General features: G+C 37.9%; 2 protein-coding genes across 13 annotated transcripts in view; one reads left to right on the top strand and one right to left on the bottom strand.

Moving 5' to 3' along the window:
* usp9 (ubiquitin specific peptidase 9) overlaps positions 1–8243 on the top strand; it is a 38557-nt gene extending 30314 nt beyond the window's left edge. For 5 of the 12 annotated variants that reach the window (XM_049485431.1, XM_049485430.1, XM_049485428.1 and 2 more), the window contains 8 exons: positions 481–666; positions 919–1139; positions 2215–2303; positions 2436–2592; positions 2729–2941; positions 3586–3693; positions 5071–5166; positions 6374–8243. In XM_049485431.1, the coding sequence (XP_049341388.1) occupies positions 481–666; positions 919–1139; positions 2215–2303; positions 2436–2592; positions 2729–2941; positions 3586–3693; positions 5071–5166; positions 6374–6511 (1208 nt within the window). In that variant the 3' untranslated portion in view covers positions 6512–8243. The remainder of the gene's footprint in view (positions 1–480; positions 667–918; positions 1140–2214; positions 2304–2435; positions 2593–2728; positions 2942–3585; positions 3694–5070; positions 5167–6373) is intronic. The other 7 variants (XM_049485435.1, XM_049485433.1, XM_049485432.1 and 4 more) reach the window with 4 other exon arrangements.
* Positions 8244–8554: 311 nt separating this feature from the next.
* rpl8 (ribosomal protein L8) lies at positions 8555–12573 on the bottom strand. Its single transcript, XM_007227850.4, has 6 exons — positions 12453–12573; positions 10935–11081; positions 10320–10461; positions 9980–10198; positions 8857–8972; positions 8555–8747 (listed from the first exon to the last, which is right to left on the bottom strand). The coding sequence occupies exons 2-6, from the start codon at positions 11070–11072 to the stop codon at positions 8589–8591; spliced, it is 774 nt and encodes a 257-aa protein (XP_007227912.1). The 5' UTR covers positions 11073–11081; positions 12453–12573; the 3' UTR covers positions 8555–8588.
* Between the last annotated feature and the right edge of the window lie 737 nt (positions 12574–13310).

Genomic DNA, 13310 nt, shown 5'->3' with positions numbered 1-13310 from the left:
AGTAACCGAAGGATAGTTTTGAACATCACTACAATTAGTTAAACAGGATCTGTTATATTCTCATGAGATTTAAATGACAAAATAATTGATGAAAATATTAATGAATTAATATTGTTAATTTAGCCTCAGTTAAATTTTTAGCAATTTTGATGAATTGTAGCAATTTTTTTTGGATATTATTCCATAACAATAAAATTCTAAAATCGTTAATAAAAGAAAAAACAACCAAAAACGAAGATGCACACAGTAGATGTCAGTTTCTGCAAAAATAATTTGCCGGTTCATGTACTGGGCCTTTTAAATATGTAATTCTGTGACAGATGCCTTATATATTGAATTATTGGCTAACATTAGCTTTGATGCATCATAGTAATGGTACAGCGTCCTCATGTCACTCTCCCTTATTTGCACCATCTAGTTGTTGTATTAGTACCTTGTGGTGTAACCTTTAATCTTGCCTGTATCTGTCATCCCCTGTAGGCTTGGCTGAGAAGACCCAGCTACTGAAACTTAGCGTGCCAGCCACATTCATGCTGGTGGCTCTGGATGAGGGTCCAGGCCCTCCCATTAAGTACCAGTATGCTGAGCTTGGAAAGCTGTACACAGTGGTGTCTCAGCTGGTGCGCTGCTGCGATGTAGCATCCCGAATGCAGTCCTCAATTAACGGTGAGTCTCTCTCTCTCTCTCTTCTAATTGTGGATTATTTGATTTTTGTACTCTAAAATCTAAATCTTCAGTGTGTGCCCAGTGATGATTTATATCCTTGCTCAGTGTCATGTGACTGACAAACGCAGCCATCTCCAGGTATCCGTGCCTCGGTGGCATCGCCTGGAGCTGAGGGCATAAATACGACCTGAATTCTTATATACTGGAACACACACTTCCATTATAAAAAAAATTCTGTTTCCTTTGAAATAGGTAACCCTCCTCTTCCGAATCCCTACGGTGATCCCAGCCTGACGCAGCCCATAATGCCACTGCAGCAGCTGGTGGCGGATATCCTGTTTGTACGCACCAGCTATGTGAAGAAGATCATTGAGGACTGTAGCAACTCAGAGGAGACCATCAAACTGCTGCGCTTCTGCTGCTGGGAGAACCCTCAGTTCTCCTCCACTGTACTCAGTGAGCTTCTGTGGCAGGTACATTACTCTCCATCACTTTTAATTAAACTGTATTAAATAAGGTTTTAGCATTCCTTGACAGAATACATGTCTCATTGTATTTTCTCTGTAGACCTGTGCACCAGTTTACTTAATAATACACAACTACTGTTTATGTGCTTAATTAAAATAATAGAAATATGAAGTTATGTAGAAATGCAATTGATTTGCAATGTTTTTAAATTCAGAAAATAAGTTCTTATTTTCCTATAAATTATGTACACAACTGGTCAAAAGTTTTAGGTTTTAGAACGCACACATTTTTTCTATTTATTTTTATACTTTAGGTTCAGTAAACTGGAAATGATTATATCCTGCAGTAAACTAAGGAAACAAACTAAAAACTGAAAAATAATTTTAGTATTGTACAAGAAATGTATTGTAAAAAAAAAAAAAAAACTGAAAAAATCATATCTTTTTCTAAAGAAGAGTAAGTGATTTTTAACAAACATTTCATTGGTTAACAGCTTAAAGCAATAGAAATAAACTGAACTTTGGAATTTGATTTACAAAAATGCTAAAAAGCCTATCTATGTTTGTAAAGCACTACTGAAACAGATTGTGTTACTGCACTCTCTATTGCAGCATTTAAACAGCACAATTTGGAAAATTACATATATAAAAGACTTCCTGATACAGTAGGAGGTCTGGCTGACCCACATGGCAACAGCGCCTTTACCTCAACTTTACATTGGACTAAGTCTCAGTTTCAGCAATTAAGAGAAGAATTAGAGGTCTGACAGGTGAAATGCAGTAATAAAGTTATTGATAATGCAATACTAAAAAATAAGGGTGTTCTAAAACTTTTAACCGGTACAATATGAAGTTAGCTAAATTATTAATTAAAGTTAGTTAAGGTAATAATTTAGTTTGTTACCTTAAAGTTAAAGTTTACTATGAAACATACTGCTAACTGCAGCTAATGTTTTGTGATAATAAAAGTAAATATATGGTTTTAACAGTGACTACATAAATGTAAATGCATCACATGTATAGATTTGTTTCTGGGCATGTATTAATATATATATATATATATTTTTTATTTATGTTTAAGGTTGCATATTCCTACACATATGAGCTAAGGCCTTACCTGGACTTGCTGCTACAGATTTTGCTCATTGAGGACTCCTGGCAAACCCATAGGTCAGTCTACGCTTTTACCGCTTCTAGCAGTTTTTAATGTTATTCATTTTTTAAACAACATTGATTAACTAATTTGGTGAAAATGACTCAATCTCTCCAGTATCTTCAATCATTTTCTGTATTTCGCACCAGGATACACAATGTGTTGAAGGGTATCCCAGATGACCGTGATGGACTGTTCGACACCATCCAGCGCTCTAAAAACCACTACCAGAAAAGAGCTTACCAGTGCATCAAGTGCATGGTAGCTTTGTTCAGCAACTGCTCAGTAGCTTATCAGATCCTTCAGGTAAAACAAAGTATTAGTTATTAGTTAGTATAAGCTATAATTCAAGGCTGCACAGTGACTAAATTGATATATTGATATATTGATTATTGTGATCACATCCTCATCACCGTACCCGTCTGTTGTTTTGTGTTTATAGAGTAATGGGGACTTGAAAAGGAAGTGGACCTGGGCAGTAGAATGGCTTGGTGATGAACTAGAGCGCAGGCCATACACTGGTAATGCTCAGTACACATATAACAACTGGTCCCCTCCTGTCCAGAGCAACGAGACTTCCAACGGATACTTCCTCGAGCGCTCCCATAGTGCCCGCATGACCTTAGCCAAGGCCTGCGAGCTGTGCCCAGAGGAGGTATGGAAACCCCAATTCTTTCACTGAAATAAATCATGTAACAGTACATTTGATTACATTTTAAAAGTAGATTTAATATTGGAAGCTTGTAGTAACTAGCTTACTAGCTCGTAACCATTAGAACATCATTTGTTTTAACTGTTTTCCAAAAAAAAAATTGTTTGTTATTGAGAAATTTATGTTGAAGTATTTAGATACGAAATTTTATAATAGAGACGTGCCTTAGATAATATTCTGTTTATGAAGAGAGGAATGCATTAATTGTACATTTAACATTTTTAAATTAATTTGATTGCAAAATGCTAGTGCTGTATTTATTTACTATAGATAGGGCTTTGAGTTTTCGACAATTTTAATTTCCAGATTTTTCTTTTCCCAGTCAAAGTGTAGATATTTTGCTGTTGGCGTTTATGTAAATGAGTAGTTTTATTTACTGTGTATTTCATTACTGTTTGTTTAATTTTTTAAAAAAGCTTAATTTCTTTGATTTGCTAAACCAAGTATGCTTCGGCCTTTTTTTTAGCGTAGCTTAATAAATGGCCGTTTGACAATGTTCCATGTTTCCAAGCATAGAGCCACTTTTGACATCGTTTTGACACTTGTACAGTGTACAGTATGCATTATTAACTGCCATTTCAAACTAGTGTCACTTAATGAAGCACGAGGTGGTGTCTGAAGAGGACGCAGGCCGGAAGCCGTCCTCGCCACAGCAGCTTTTGCCAGGGGAAGTGACAGGCCAGCAGCAGCACACTGTAAGATTCGTATGCCCCGGCCACACTGGTGCCATCTGCGTAACCTCTTGGTGTTCACAGGGCATGGTGTAGCCAAATCCATTACCTTCTCCCTCTAGCAAGCAGAAAACACAGCTCTCTAAATAACTGTTAATCTCTTGTCCTCATCTCAATGTTTTTTGAACTCAAACTGTTTCTTCCTTCCTGACTCCAAGTCTTAATGTGTCACACGCAAAGTGATCGAAAACTCTAAGCCTTGGCTATAGTGTATTTGGTGACTGTCCTGTTAAAACCTGTTAAAAGTGTGTGTGTTCCAGTGCTATTTTTGTTTTGAACGTTTATTTGTTCTGATGTCTAACCTTTAATTAACCGGACACACACTTACCCAAAATTGCATGATGACTAAATAAGCTTGATAAAAGCTTTAGTGTTACAAATCAGATTTGCTTTATGACTTTTTTTGCACATAGATCAGTATTAAATACTGAACATAATTCATACTGCATGCAGAGAGAAGTGACTTGTTAAATTTTAGCCAGCTCTTTTCTGTTTTTTTGCCATGTTACCTTAAACTTAACATCGCTTGTCATGTTGAACAAGTCCTGTTAACTTTATCGTCCAGTGTGGTGTTTGTGTGTGTGTTGTGTATATTATACCCTCTTTATGTCTTCTTGTTTACCATTGGTTCCATGTGATTTAGCTGTTTAATAGTAGCGTTGGTTCTATTTGGAAGTCTAGTGTTTTAATGTTAAACCCAAATATACTTAAACATGTTCATCTAATGCCAGAGAAAAGTTTTAAAAGTCCAGAAAAGTTTTTTTGTGTAAAATTTAGTCAAATAATATACGTATTGTTGCTGTCACACAAAAAAAAACTTGTATTTTCAATGGAAGTCATTGTAAAAATATTTTATTCCATGAATAATACTGGACAGATAGAATCTATCTCTAGTAGATTTATAATGGGAAATGAACAGTGTGATTTTTTTCTTTTGCAAAAAAAAAAAAAAAAAGGAGTACCCTGAATTGATAATTAGAGGTATAATATTGTTGGCAATATTCTAAAATGGCAATAATTTTGGGCACGATTCGATATGGCACACCCCTAATTCCAAGTCACTGGAGCATAAATTGTACCATGATAATAAATGGACCAATAATAATAAAGCACAACTGCCAGATTAACATGCCTTCAAAAAGTCAGTATAGGCATTTTTTTGTGTGACAGTGATGCATTTAAATATATATTTTGAAGAGTATTTTTTGCCAAGCTCTTTTTTTACATGTCCTCATACACACACACAGGCACACGCCTTCTAGAACTAAGTCTTAAACATATCTTTCTAAAATGCTCTCTTGTGCTGAAGTTTTTTTTATTGACAAGCTATTGTTCTTTCAGGAGCAGGATGATCAAGATGCCCCTGATGATCAGGAATCTTCTCCACCAGAGGATACCTCCCTCTATCCTCACTCTCCAGGGACCCAGTATCAGCAGGTAACACTTTTTTTTTTCTCTTGCCCATAATACAAGCTGGCTTGCTCTAGGGCTCCCCCTATGGTCAGAAAGTTAGTTCACACTTTGAGACACCACTAAAGGCTATTTTCAAACTGTCAGCCTAGATCCGATATTAGGCATACATGCATTGTATCCAGATTGATTTTTTGATAGCCTGGACAGTAAAAAAAAATATATATATATAAATTCAGATTTTTACAGATCTAAATCCCATAGACCGCTGCAGTCATACATCATTTTGTAGTCCCCATATTTGGTGTTCTGTGTCTAAACTCAATGAGCAGAATGAATGGGCTTTTCAAAAAATCACCTCTACCACATTCTGTGTGGTACAGTATTCTCCTGAATATCACTGGATCCTCTGAAATACGAGATTTATTGAGATGTTTTTACAATAAAGCTATAATTACGCTAATGCTACATCACACTGATCTGACAGTATGAAACAGTGACACAAAACACCAGCAGACTTTTATAGATGTAGCACCCAGCAAATTCCTGTCATATTGAGTATTGGATTATTATTCTTATTCACAGAGGATTATTAAAGTAGTCAAATGAGTATTCAAATTCAGATGTTGAAAAGTCAAATAAGAAGAGATAGTGAGCAATACCTGCTGGAGGGACCTTTTTTTTTTTTTTTACTGGTTTTATTGTTTATTTATAGTACAACTAATTCAACCAATCAATGAACAAGCCCTCAATGAGGTGAGCTGGGTGTGTTACAGCAGGGAAATGCTGAAACAAGCAGGACTGTAGTACCCCAGATCCACATTCTGCCCATAGAGAAATTCCTCTTAGACATCGAAAATGCCAAATATGGACAAAAGCAACATGGCTCCAGCTAAAACAAAAATGATTATGAATGCAATGGTCTATTTAGAGATGCAATGCCTCATTTTAGGTTTTTTTTTGGTCAGTTGCCTTTATTTATTTATTTTTTTTCGTGTTTAGTCTGTTTTTGGATGTTCGTATTTAATAAATTCGAACATCGAATTTATGTATGGTATTATAAAAATCATAGTTACATAATTGCTTGGTAGCTACACAAACTTTATCACTTCATTAAAAACTTATTAAACAAATGTTGGACATGGGGTAAGGGGGAAATGTTTTTGGGTTTATGTGGTCCTTAATAGAAAAGCTGATTTTAAAGTGAGTTTGATCTGGTATTTGCCTTTTCCAGCAGAACAACCTTCCACACGGCCAGCCGTACACAGGCCCAGCAGCACAGCATATGAACAATCCTCAGCGCCCCGGCGTACGAGCACAAGAGAACTGGGAGCCCACGGAGGAGGTTCCACCCGCCCAGACAAAAGAATAGCACCGCGCTTCGACCCTGTCCTCCACCCGAGCGTTCTCTGGAGTCGACCGATCGACGAGCGAGGCCAGGCCCCACCATGCAGCGTCACTCCAGAACCCGCGTATCCGGAAAACTCCGCTCCCTGTTCTTCTGACCCTGGGGTGGAGCATTCACTGTCTGCCCTGCAGTACTATAACCCGCCTGCAGTGGACTGTGTATGGTGTTGTAATAAGCCAGGCCTGATGCACTTGTCTATTATGACAGCGATGTACATATTAATGTTTTTTTTTTTTTTGACTGTTCAGAACCATCAGCACCTGCTGTTTGGAAACTTGCGGATTTATGAAAGCAAAATTGAAAACTATAAAAACAAACCAAAAAAAAAAAAGACAAAAAGTAAAAGACAAAAAAAGAAAAATCCAACCCTGTTTTATCACCTGTACTCAGTTGTGAGGTGTGGTCTGCCTTTTGGCCATTTTGGTCATTCAGCTCTAAGTCATTTTATCCACGTCAACTCTTACTTAATCTAATCCGCCTCTGGAGCTAGAGATGGTTGTAGTTGTAGGCATGATAAGGATGGAATGGATGGGATTGGAGGGGATGGGATGGGTGATCCTCCTGATGCTAGGCTGATGTGAAAATGGTGACACACCAATGTTTTGGAAACTTACATTGCCTTTCTTTTGTTCTGGTATTAATTCAATCATTTGACAGCTCTAGTTAATATGCTGTAACATTTTTAGCATGGCTTCACACCGGACTAGTGTAGCCAAAAGGGAAAATTGGGATCATAACAGCTGCAGTTCTGAATCCACAGCTATTAAAGAGCCTCCCCCCTCCCTCATCTAAGACTTCTACATTGATTTTTAAACCAATGTAGGAATTAAGTGGCTTCTCAATTGCACATATATATTCTCAAACTTAACATTTGGCAGTCAGTTTTTGGTGGGAATAGATGGTTACTTTTTTTTGTTTTGGAATTTATAGGAATTTTAGAAAGAGAAAATGTATATGCAAAAATTTGCTATGCCGGGATGCCTGGAGCATTAGTGGACTGTACTCAATTTGCTTGTTTGTCTCTCCTTGGTTGAACCTTGTTTTAGACAAACTGGAATTAAAATAAATAGAAAGAAAAAGATTGACATTGGCCACTAAAGTTGACAGCAGATGCTGTCTGTTCACATTTGCTTATTCTACTTGAACATAGGCTCCGTCTGGTCTGGGGACTCTCTTCATTGGAGCGGAATGGACATAAAAAGCACGGTTGTACCATAATATAACTGCTGGTTAGTCGTGTGGCAACTTGAGCTAGGTAAAGTACTATTCTCTAGGAGTAAAGGTAAACAGCAGTCAATACTGTATGTAATTGGTAACTTGAATGCTTTTTTTTTTTTCTCTTCGATTGTTAAAAAAATACCAAATACTCCTGCAAATGAAACTGTTCTGCCCACCATATTATATTTAAATATTTTGCTGTTTTATTTTATAGAATTTATTTTGTTGTATTTCACTAAAAGAAAAATAGAATTTGATTTAAGAGGAACATTTTTGTCCTTGTGTTATTTTTAAAGATATTGACTGTACAGAGTTTTTCGCCCTGTATTTGTTTTTTTGCGCCGACTTCTGTTTTGGCCATGGTGACAAATTCTGGAGCCACAGTCGCGATGTTAACTTTCACTTTGTGAGTTTTTTTTGTGCACAGATACTACAGACAGCATTGCGCCCTTCAAGAATAAAGAAATTGAATCTTGAATGTGGTGTGTCTCCTTAAAAGTCTGCTTAAGTATTTACAAGTACTGGTGGAAACCACAGCAAACATTTGCAGTGTGCACCTTTTCTGCTTTAAGCAAGATCAAGAACCAGTGAATTTAGCTGCACTAGTGCAATTTTCTAAAGCATGACATATTTTCCCCTTTTGACAATTGTCCACTGTCAGAAACTTGGACATCTTTCCATGCACTTGATTTACACTCAAGACTTGTGGAAATCCTCCAGTAAAAAAACTAAAATACCCACTCAGAACTTCAGAATTTGAGTTTTAGAAAAGAAAACTAAACAAGGTAGTCTTTTGATGGATATTTTATTATGAAGAGACACTTTAGTTTTCTTTGTCCTGGACGGTCTTTGTTCCACGCAGTCTGCCAGTACGACGAGCAGCGATGAGACCGACCTTGCGTCCAGCGGGCGCGTCCCTCCTGATAGTTGAGGGTTTGCCAATGTGCTGATGGTTACCACCACCGAAGGGATGCTCAACAGGCTGTAGGGGTGAGGGGGGGGGGGAAAAACAGGCCAGTTAGTACATTAGTGCAGAAAAAAAAAGTTTTTGTTTTTTCTCTTTTCCTCATTAAAACCAACCAAATACTTACATTCATAGCCACACCACGGACACGAGGCCAGCAGTTTCTCTTGACCTTGTACTTGTGGTAGGCACGTCCTGCCTTCAGTATGGGTTTGTCGATACGACCACCACCAGCAACAATACCTGTTGAGCACACAGAACAGTGAATGTTTATCCTCCTGTATACTTTAGAACTGGTTTAAACTCCATCTCACAACCCAGCACTGGTACTTTAAGTTTGTAAAGTGCCAATGTTGTTGCAGTGTTATGTGCACCTGATTCAAGTTCAATAGATCAGTAGAACAGCATGTGCTGCAATGATCTTCCTACCAAAATCTCAAATTCATACTAAAACAGGATTAACCCAACGGTCAAACTAATTATTACAAATGATTAACTGTGTAAACGATTATTTTAGTATTTTTGTCCTGTTTAATTTTACTACCTTGATCTATTCTCTACAAGACAGCCGATGACAAACTTTCATATATATTTCCAGATGCAGATAAAATGTTACTTGGGTGCTTCATTTCTACTTCAACAATGTGGTTTATCCATCACAGTACAGCAAACCTTAAAATCATATAAGGAACATAAGGCTGCTCTAAATCCACACTTATAAAGGGCATATCGACGCTGTCCAATAAAAAACAAGCATCTGCAGAACAGCAAATTTATATGAGAGAGGAAAAAAAAAACTTTCAAGCCAAGTCAATGTAAAAAGTGTTTTTCCCAGCTCATTTTGAAGTACAGTTTGTCTGTTCAAATTAGTAAACAAATTTGAAAAGATGGAGATACTCGTTCTCCATTGGACAGCGATGATATCCATTGCTAATATTTCAGCTGTGAGATTCAGACATTTCTGATTGGACCTTATTTGACCCTTTCCTGATAGCATCTGAAACAACAAAAAAAATGTTGCTAGATCTGACTTTCTCCTGATACCATTCAAAATGCCCCTTTTTACTGAGGCCCAATAGTGCAAATGAACACAGATGTCCAAACAATAGTAATAATTCTCAATGATTTAGCACATCTGAGCTCCTTAAAGTCAAGCCTATATGTCCAAGCTAACCCTAGTTATAAACACGGTCATTAACCAAGACTGAAGTACGTAACCATGCCTTCCAAAACCTTTCCAAACTACTCACCGACAACAGCTCTGTTAGCTGAGGAGACGACTTTCTTGGATCCAGAGGGGAGCTTGACTCTGGATTTCTTGGTCTCTGGGTTGTGGGAGATGACCGTGGCGTAGTTTCCGGATGCGCGGGCCAGCTTACCCCTGTCTCCAGGCTTCTCTTCCAGACAGCACACAATGGTACCCTCAGGCATGTTGCCGACAGGCATTACATTGCCAATGTTCAGCTGGGCTGTAGGTCATTCAGAAGAATTTAATTTTACTAACTTCTCTGCTTACAAGCAACATGTAACATACAATATACAAAGTGATTGCGAATGAAACATACAGAAAACTGGGGAGCACCGTTTTACCTCTCTTGCCGCAGAAGATGAACTGTCCAGTGTGGATGCCCTCAGCTGCAATGAACAATTCAGTCCTTTTCTTGAACCTGTAGGGGTCACGGAACACCACCTTGGCCAAGGGGGCTCCACGGCCAGGGTCGTGAATGATGTCCTGTATTAAAAAAATGAAACAATAAAACACTTAGGGGGTTTGTTTAGGCTTAAAACTACTAATGTCTGGCCAACAATACAGGACAACTACAATTATTTTTTTCTTCCTGACAACCACAAGTTTTTTTTCCTCCATTTTTTCAGTGATTGAAAACTACAATCTTTCCTAATTATCCTGTAGTATGTGGTTTCTTCAGCCCTCCAATCTTCTCCCAGAGCAGTTATTCAACCCCACTTACATGGCAGAAATTATTAGCACTGTTCACTACATTTCAGCCATTTTTTAATCAATACCCCTCTCTTTTTCTGGTGAGAAAGCAAACGCTGTTGATGAAACTGAGTGCGCCTGATCTAACAGCATGCAGTTTTTACATTTTAACATCGGTCAAGATCTAGAAAATCCTGTACTACAAGCCAGACAAAGGCCAGTAACAATGAAATTACTCATTTGCACACATTTACATCCATTCTTACCTTCACAATTCCCTTAATGTAGCCATGGCGCTCAGCAAAGTCAATGTGTCTGAGCTTAGCGGCACCTTTCCTGAGCTTGACGTGGGCTTTGAAGACGGAGCCCGCACCTTTCCTCTGAGCCCTGATCACACGTCCCATTTTCGGGTTCTGCAGGGGGAAAAGGAGAGGTCAGATGTTTGAGTTAATGGCATTCGGATGGCAATCTTAAACTATTCAGTGCTATACAGAAAGAGACCGATATGTTTTGCTCAAGGGCTCCTATTGGCATGTGTGAACAACAGGTAGGAACTAAATTAACCCAGAAGAGCCTAGATCCATTTTAAAATATTGATGCCAAATTATGAATTGAATCGGCTCATTTGTGGGTTTTTTTTTAATTTATTTTAGGCATGACTTGATATTTTCAAGGTTAAAACGCTGTTGTGACAAATGACAACTGCATTTAAAAGGGTCTGTGATACAGGTCACTATGGGCTCTTTTGGATTAACAATCCCAGAAGTGCTTCTGGTCATTTTATTCTAAAAACCTAGCTATATGCTTATTTGGAGTTTTATCTATTAACGGTATAATATTTAGTGAAACATATAAGCCTACTGTCTGTAAACAAATACTCCTGACTATATTTAATATATATTTATTTAATACAGCTAGCTAAGTAACTGAATTCAGGAAACACACTGGTAGTCAAGCTCCATGCATCTAACTTAAACTGTAATTTAAGTTCTGTGACAGACTGCGTATAAACAATAATTTATACATATACACATCTCTCTCACTATATACTATGTGTATAAACAGTAACTGTTATATATACACGGTAATTAATTACATAAAAGATAAATATATTTAATGCAGCTAACTCAAGCTAAGTAGCTAAGTTGACTGAATTCTGAAGTCTCACATTGGTTAGCCTAGCTCCATACATCTAACCATGACTATTATAATGTATGTTTGGTCACACACTAAGCAAAGAGCAATATAAAAGAGTATATAGACTTTATATTACAGTAAATACATCAGGAATTGAAGGCCATCATCCAGTAAAGACATAAGGGCAGCCAACATTAACATTAGCTCCTCAGCCAGCTCAGTTAGCCTAGCTATAACCTGCTATAGACCTAACTTACATACAAGCTTAACACTGGGCTCTACACGGTTCTAGTTTAATTTACACAGCCTGTGCTCCATTACTAAAAAAGCACAAGGCTAAATAAACACCTAAATTAACTGAAAACAACTCTAACAACGATACAAATACTAACACTAACACCGGTCTCTCTATATCACTACTAAGCGCCTCACAGCGAGGCCTTGCCGCGTCTACACTGCAGAACAACTCAGCCCTTAAAAACACTGAATTTAACTCAAAATCACACCGATATTAAAAGACATAAGAGGGTGAACTGGGGTATAAACGTCTCCTTAACGTTTAAAAGGTGATTTTAGGAGCGGATGGCTAAAATAAAGAAGTGATTTAACGCAGATGAAGCGGAGAGACAGAAAAACAGCGCTCTTACCTAAACTCCGCTGAGGGGAAAAGGAAGCGCAGCGGGGAGAGAGAGAATTTCTTCCGGAGACGAAGAGAAAAAGAAAGAGGAGGAGGAGGAGTGACCACAGCGCCTCTCAGCGGCCTCCCTCATATATATACACATACACCACCTCCACCTGAGAGGGGGTTTAATCTCTCCACCTCCTCCTTCTTCTTCACATGCACCATCCACTTTACAGCTCCACTGAGCTTGCACCAGTGCATCTTAAAAAATAGAATATCATTAAAAATCTACTTTATTTCTGTAATTCAGTGTGGTTGGTGTGGCACAGTGGATAACACCACCGCCTGCTTATGAGCTACCACATCATATGAGAGACTGAAGTTCAATTCCCGGTCTGGGTGACAATGCTTTACTACATCAATAAAAGTCCTTGGGCTAGACTCCTAACACTACAACGCATCCCAACTCTGTAACAGGAATAACCTTGTAAGTAGTTTAAAATGTTAAACTCTCTATATATTAATCTCAATGTGTTACACACACGATCTATTTTAAGTGTTTATTTCTTTTGTTGTTGATGATTATGGCTTACAGCCAATGAAAACCCAAAAATCAGTATCTCAGAAAATTTGAATATTATATAAGACCAATCGTACTTTTGACAGTGTGGGCAGTGTGCCAAGTCCTGCTGAAAAATAAAATCCACACCTGCATAAAGATTGTCAGCAAAGGGAAGCATGAAGTGCTGTAAGATTTTCCAGAAAAAACACTGCACTGACTTTAGACTTGATAATAAAACACAGTGGATCAACACCAGCAGATGACATGTCTCTCCAAACCATCACTGATTGTGAAAACTTCACCCTAAACCTCAAGCAGCTT

The sequence above is a fragment of the Astyanax mexicanus genome, chromosome 11, assembly GCF_023375975.1.
Source record: "Astyanax mexicanus isolate ESR-SI-001 chromosome 11, AstMex3_surface, whole genome shotgun sequence".
NCBI lineage: Eukaryota > Metazoa > Chordata > Actinopteri > Characiformes > Acestrorhamphidae > Astyanax > Astyanax mexicanus.
The sequence above is the reverse complement of the archived record's forward strand: the minus strand, read 5'-3'. Positions and strand labels throughout refer to the sequence as shown.

Coding starts and splice junctions, on each gene's coding strand:
- rpl8 (XM_007227850.4), bottom strand. CDS start 11,072: ATGGGACGTGTGATCAGGGCTCAGAGGAAAGGTGCGGGCTCCGTCTTC. Junction 10,199..10,319: donor CATCTTCTGCGGCAAGAGAG/GTAAAACGGTGC, acceptor AATGACCTACAG/CCCAGCTGAACATTGGCAAT. Junction 8,748..8,856: donor TCCGTGGTGTGGCTATGAAT/GTAAGTATTTGG, acceptor TCACCCCTACAG/CCTGTTGAGCATCCCTTCGG.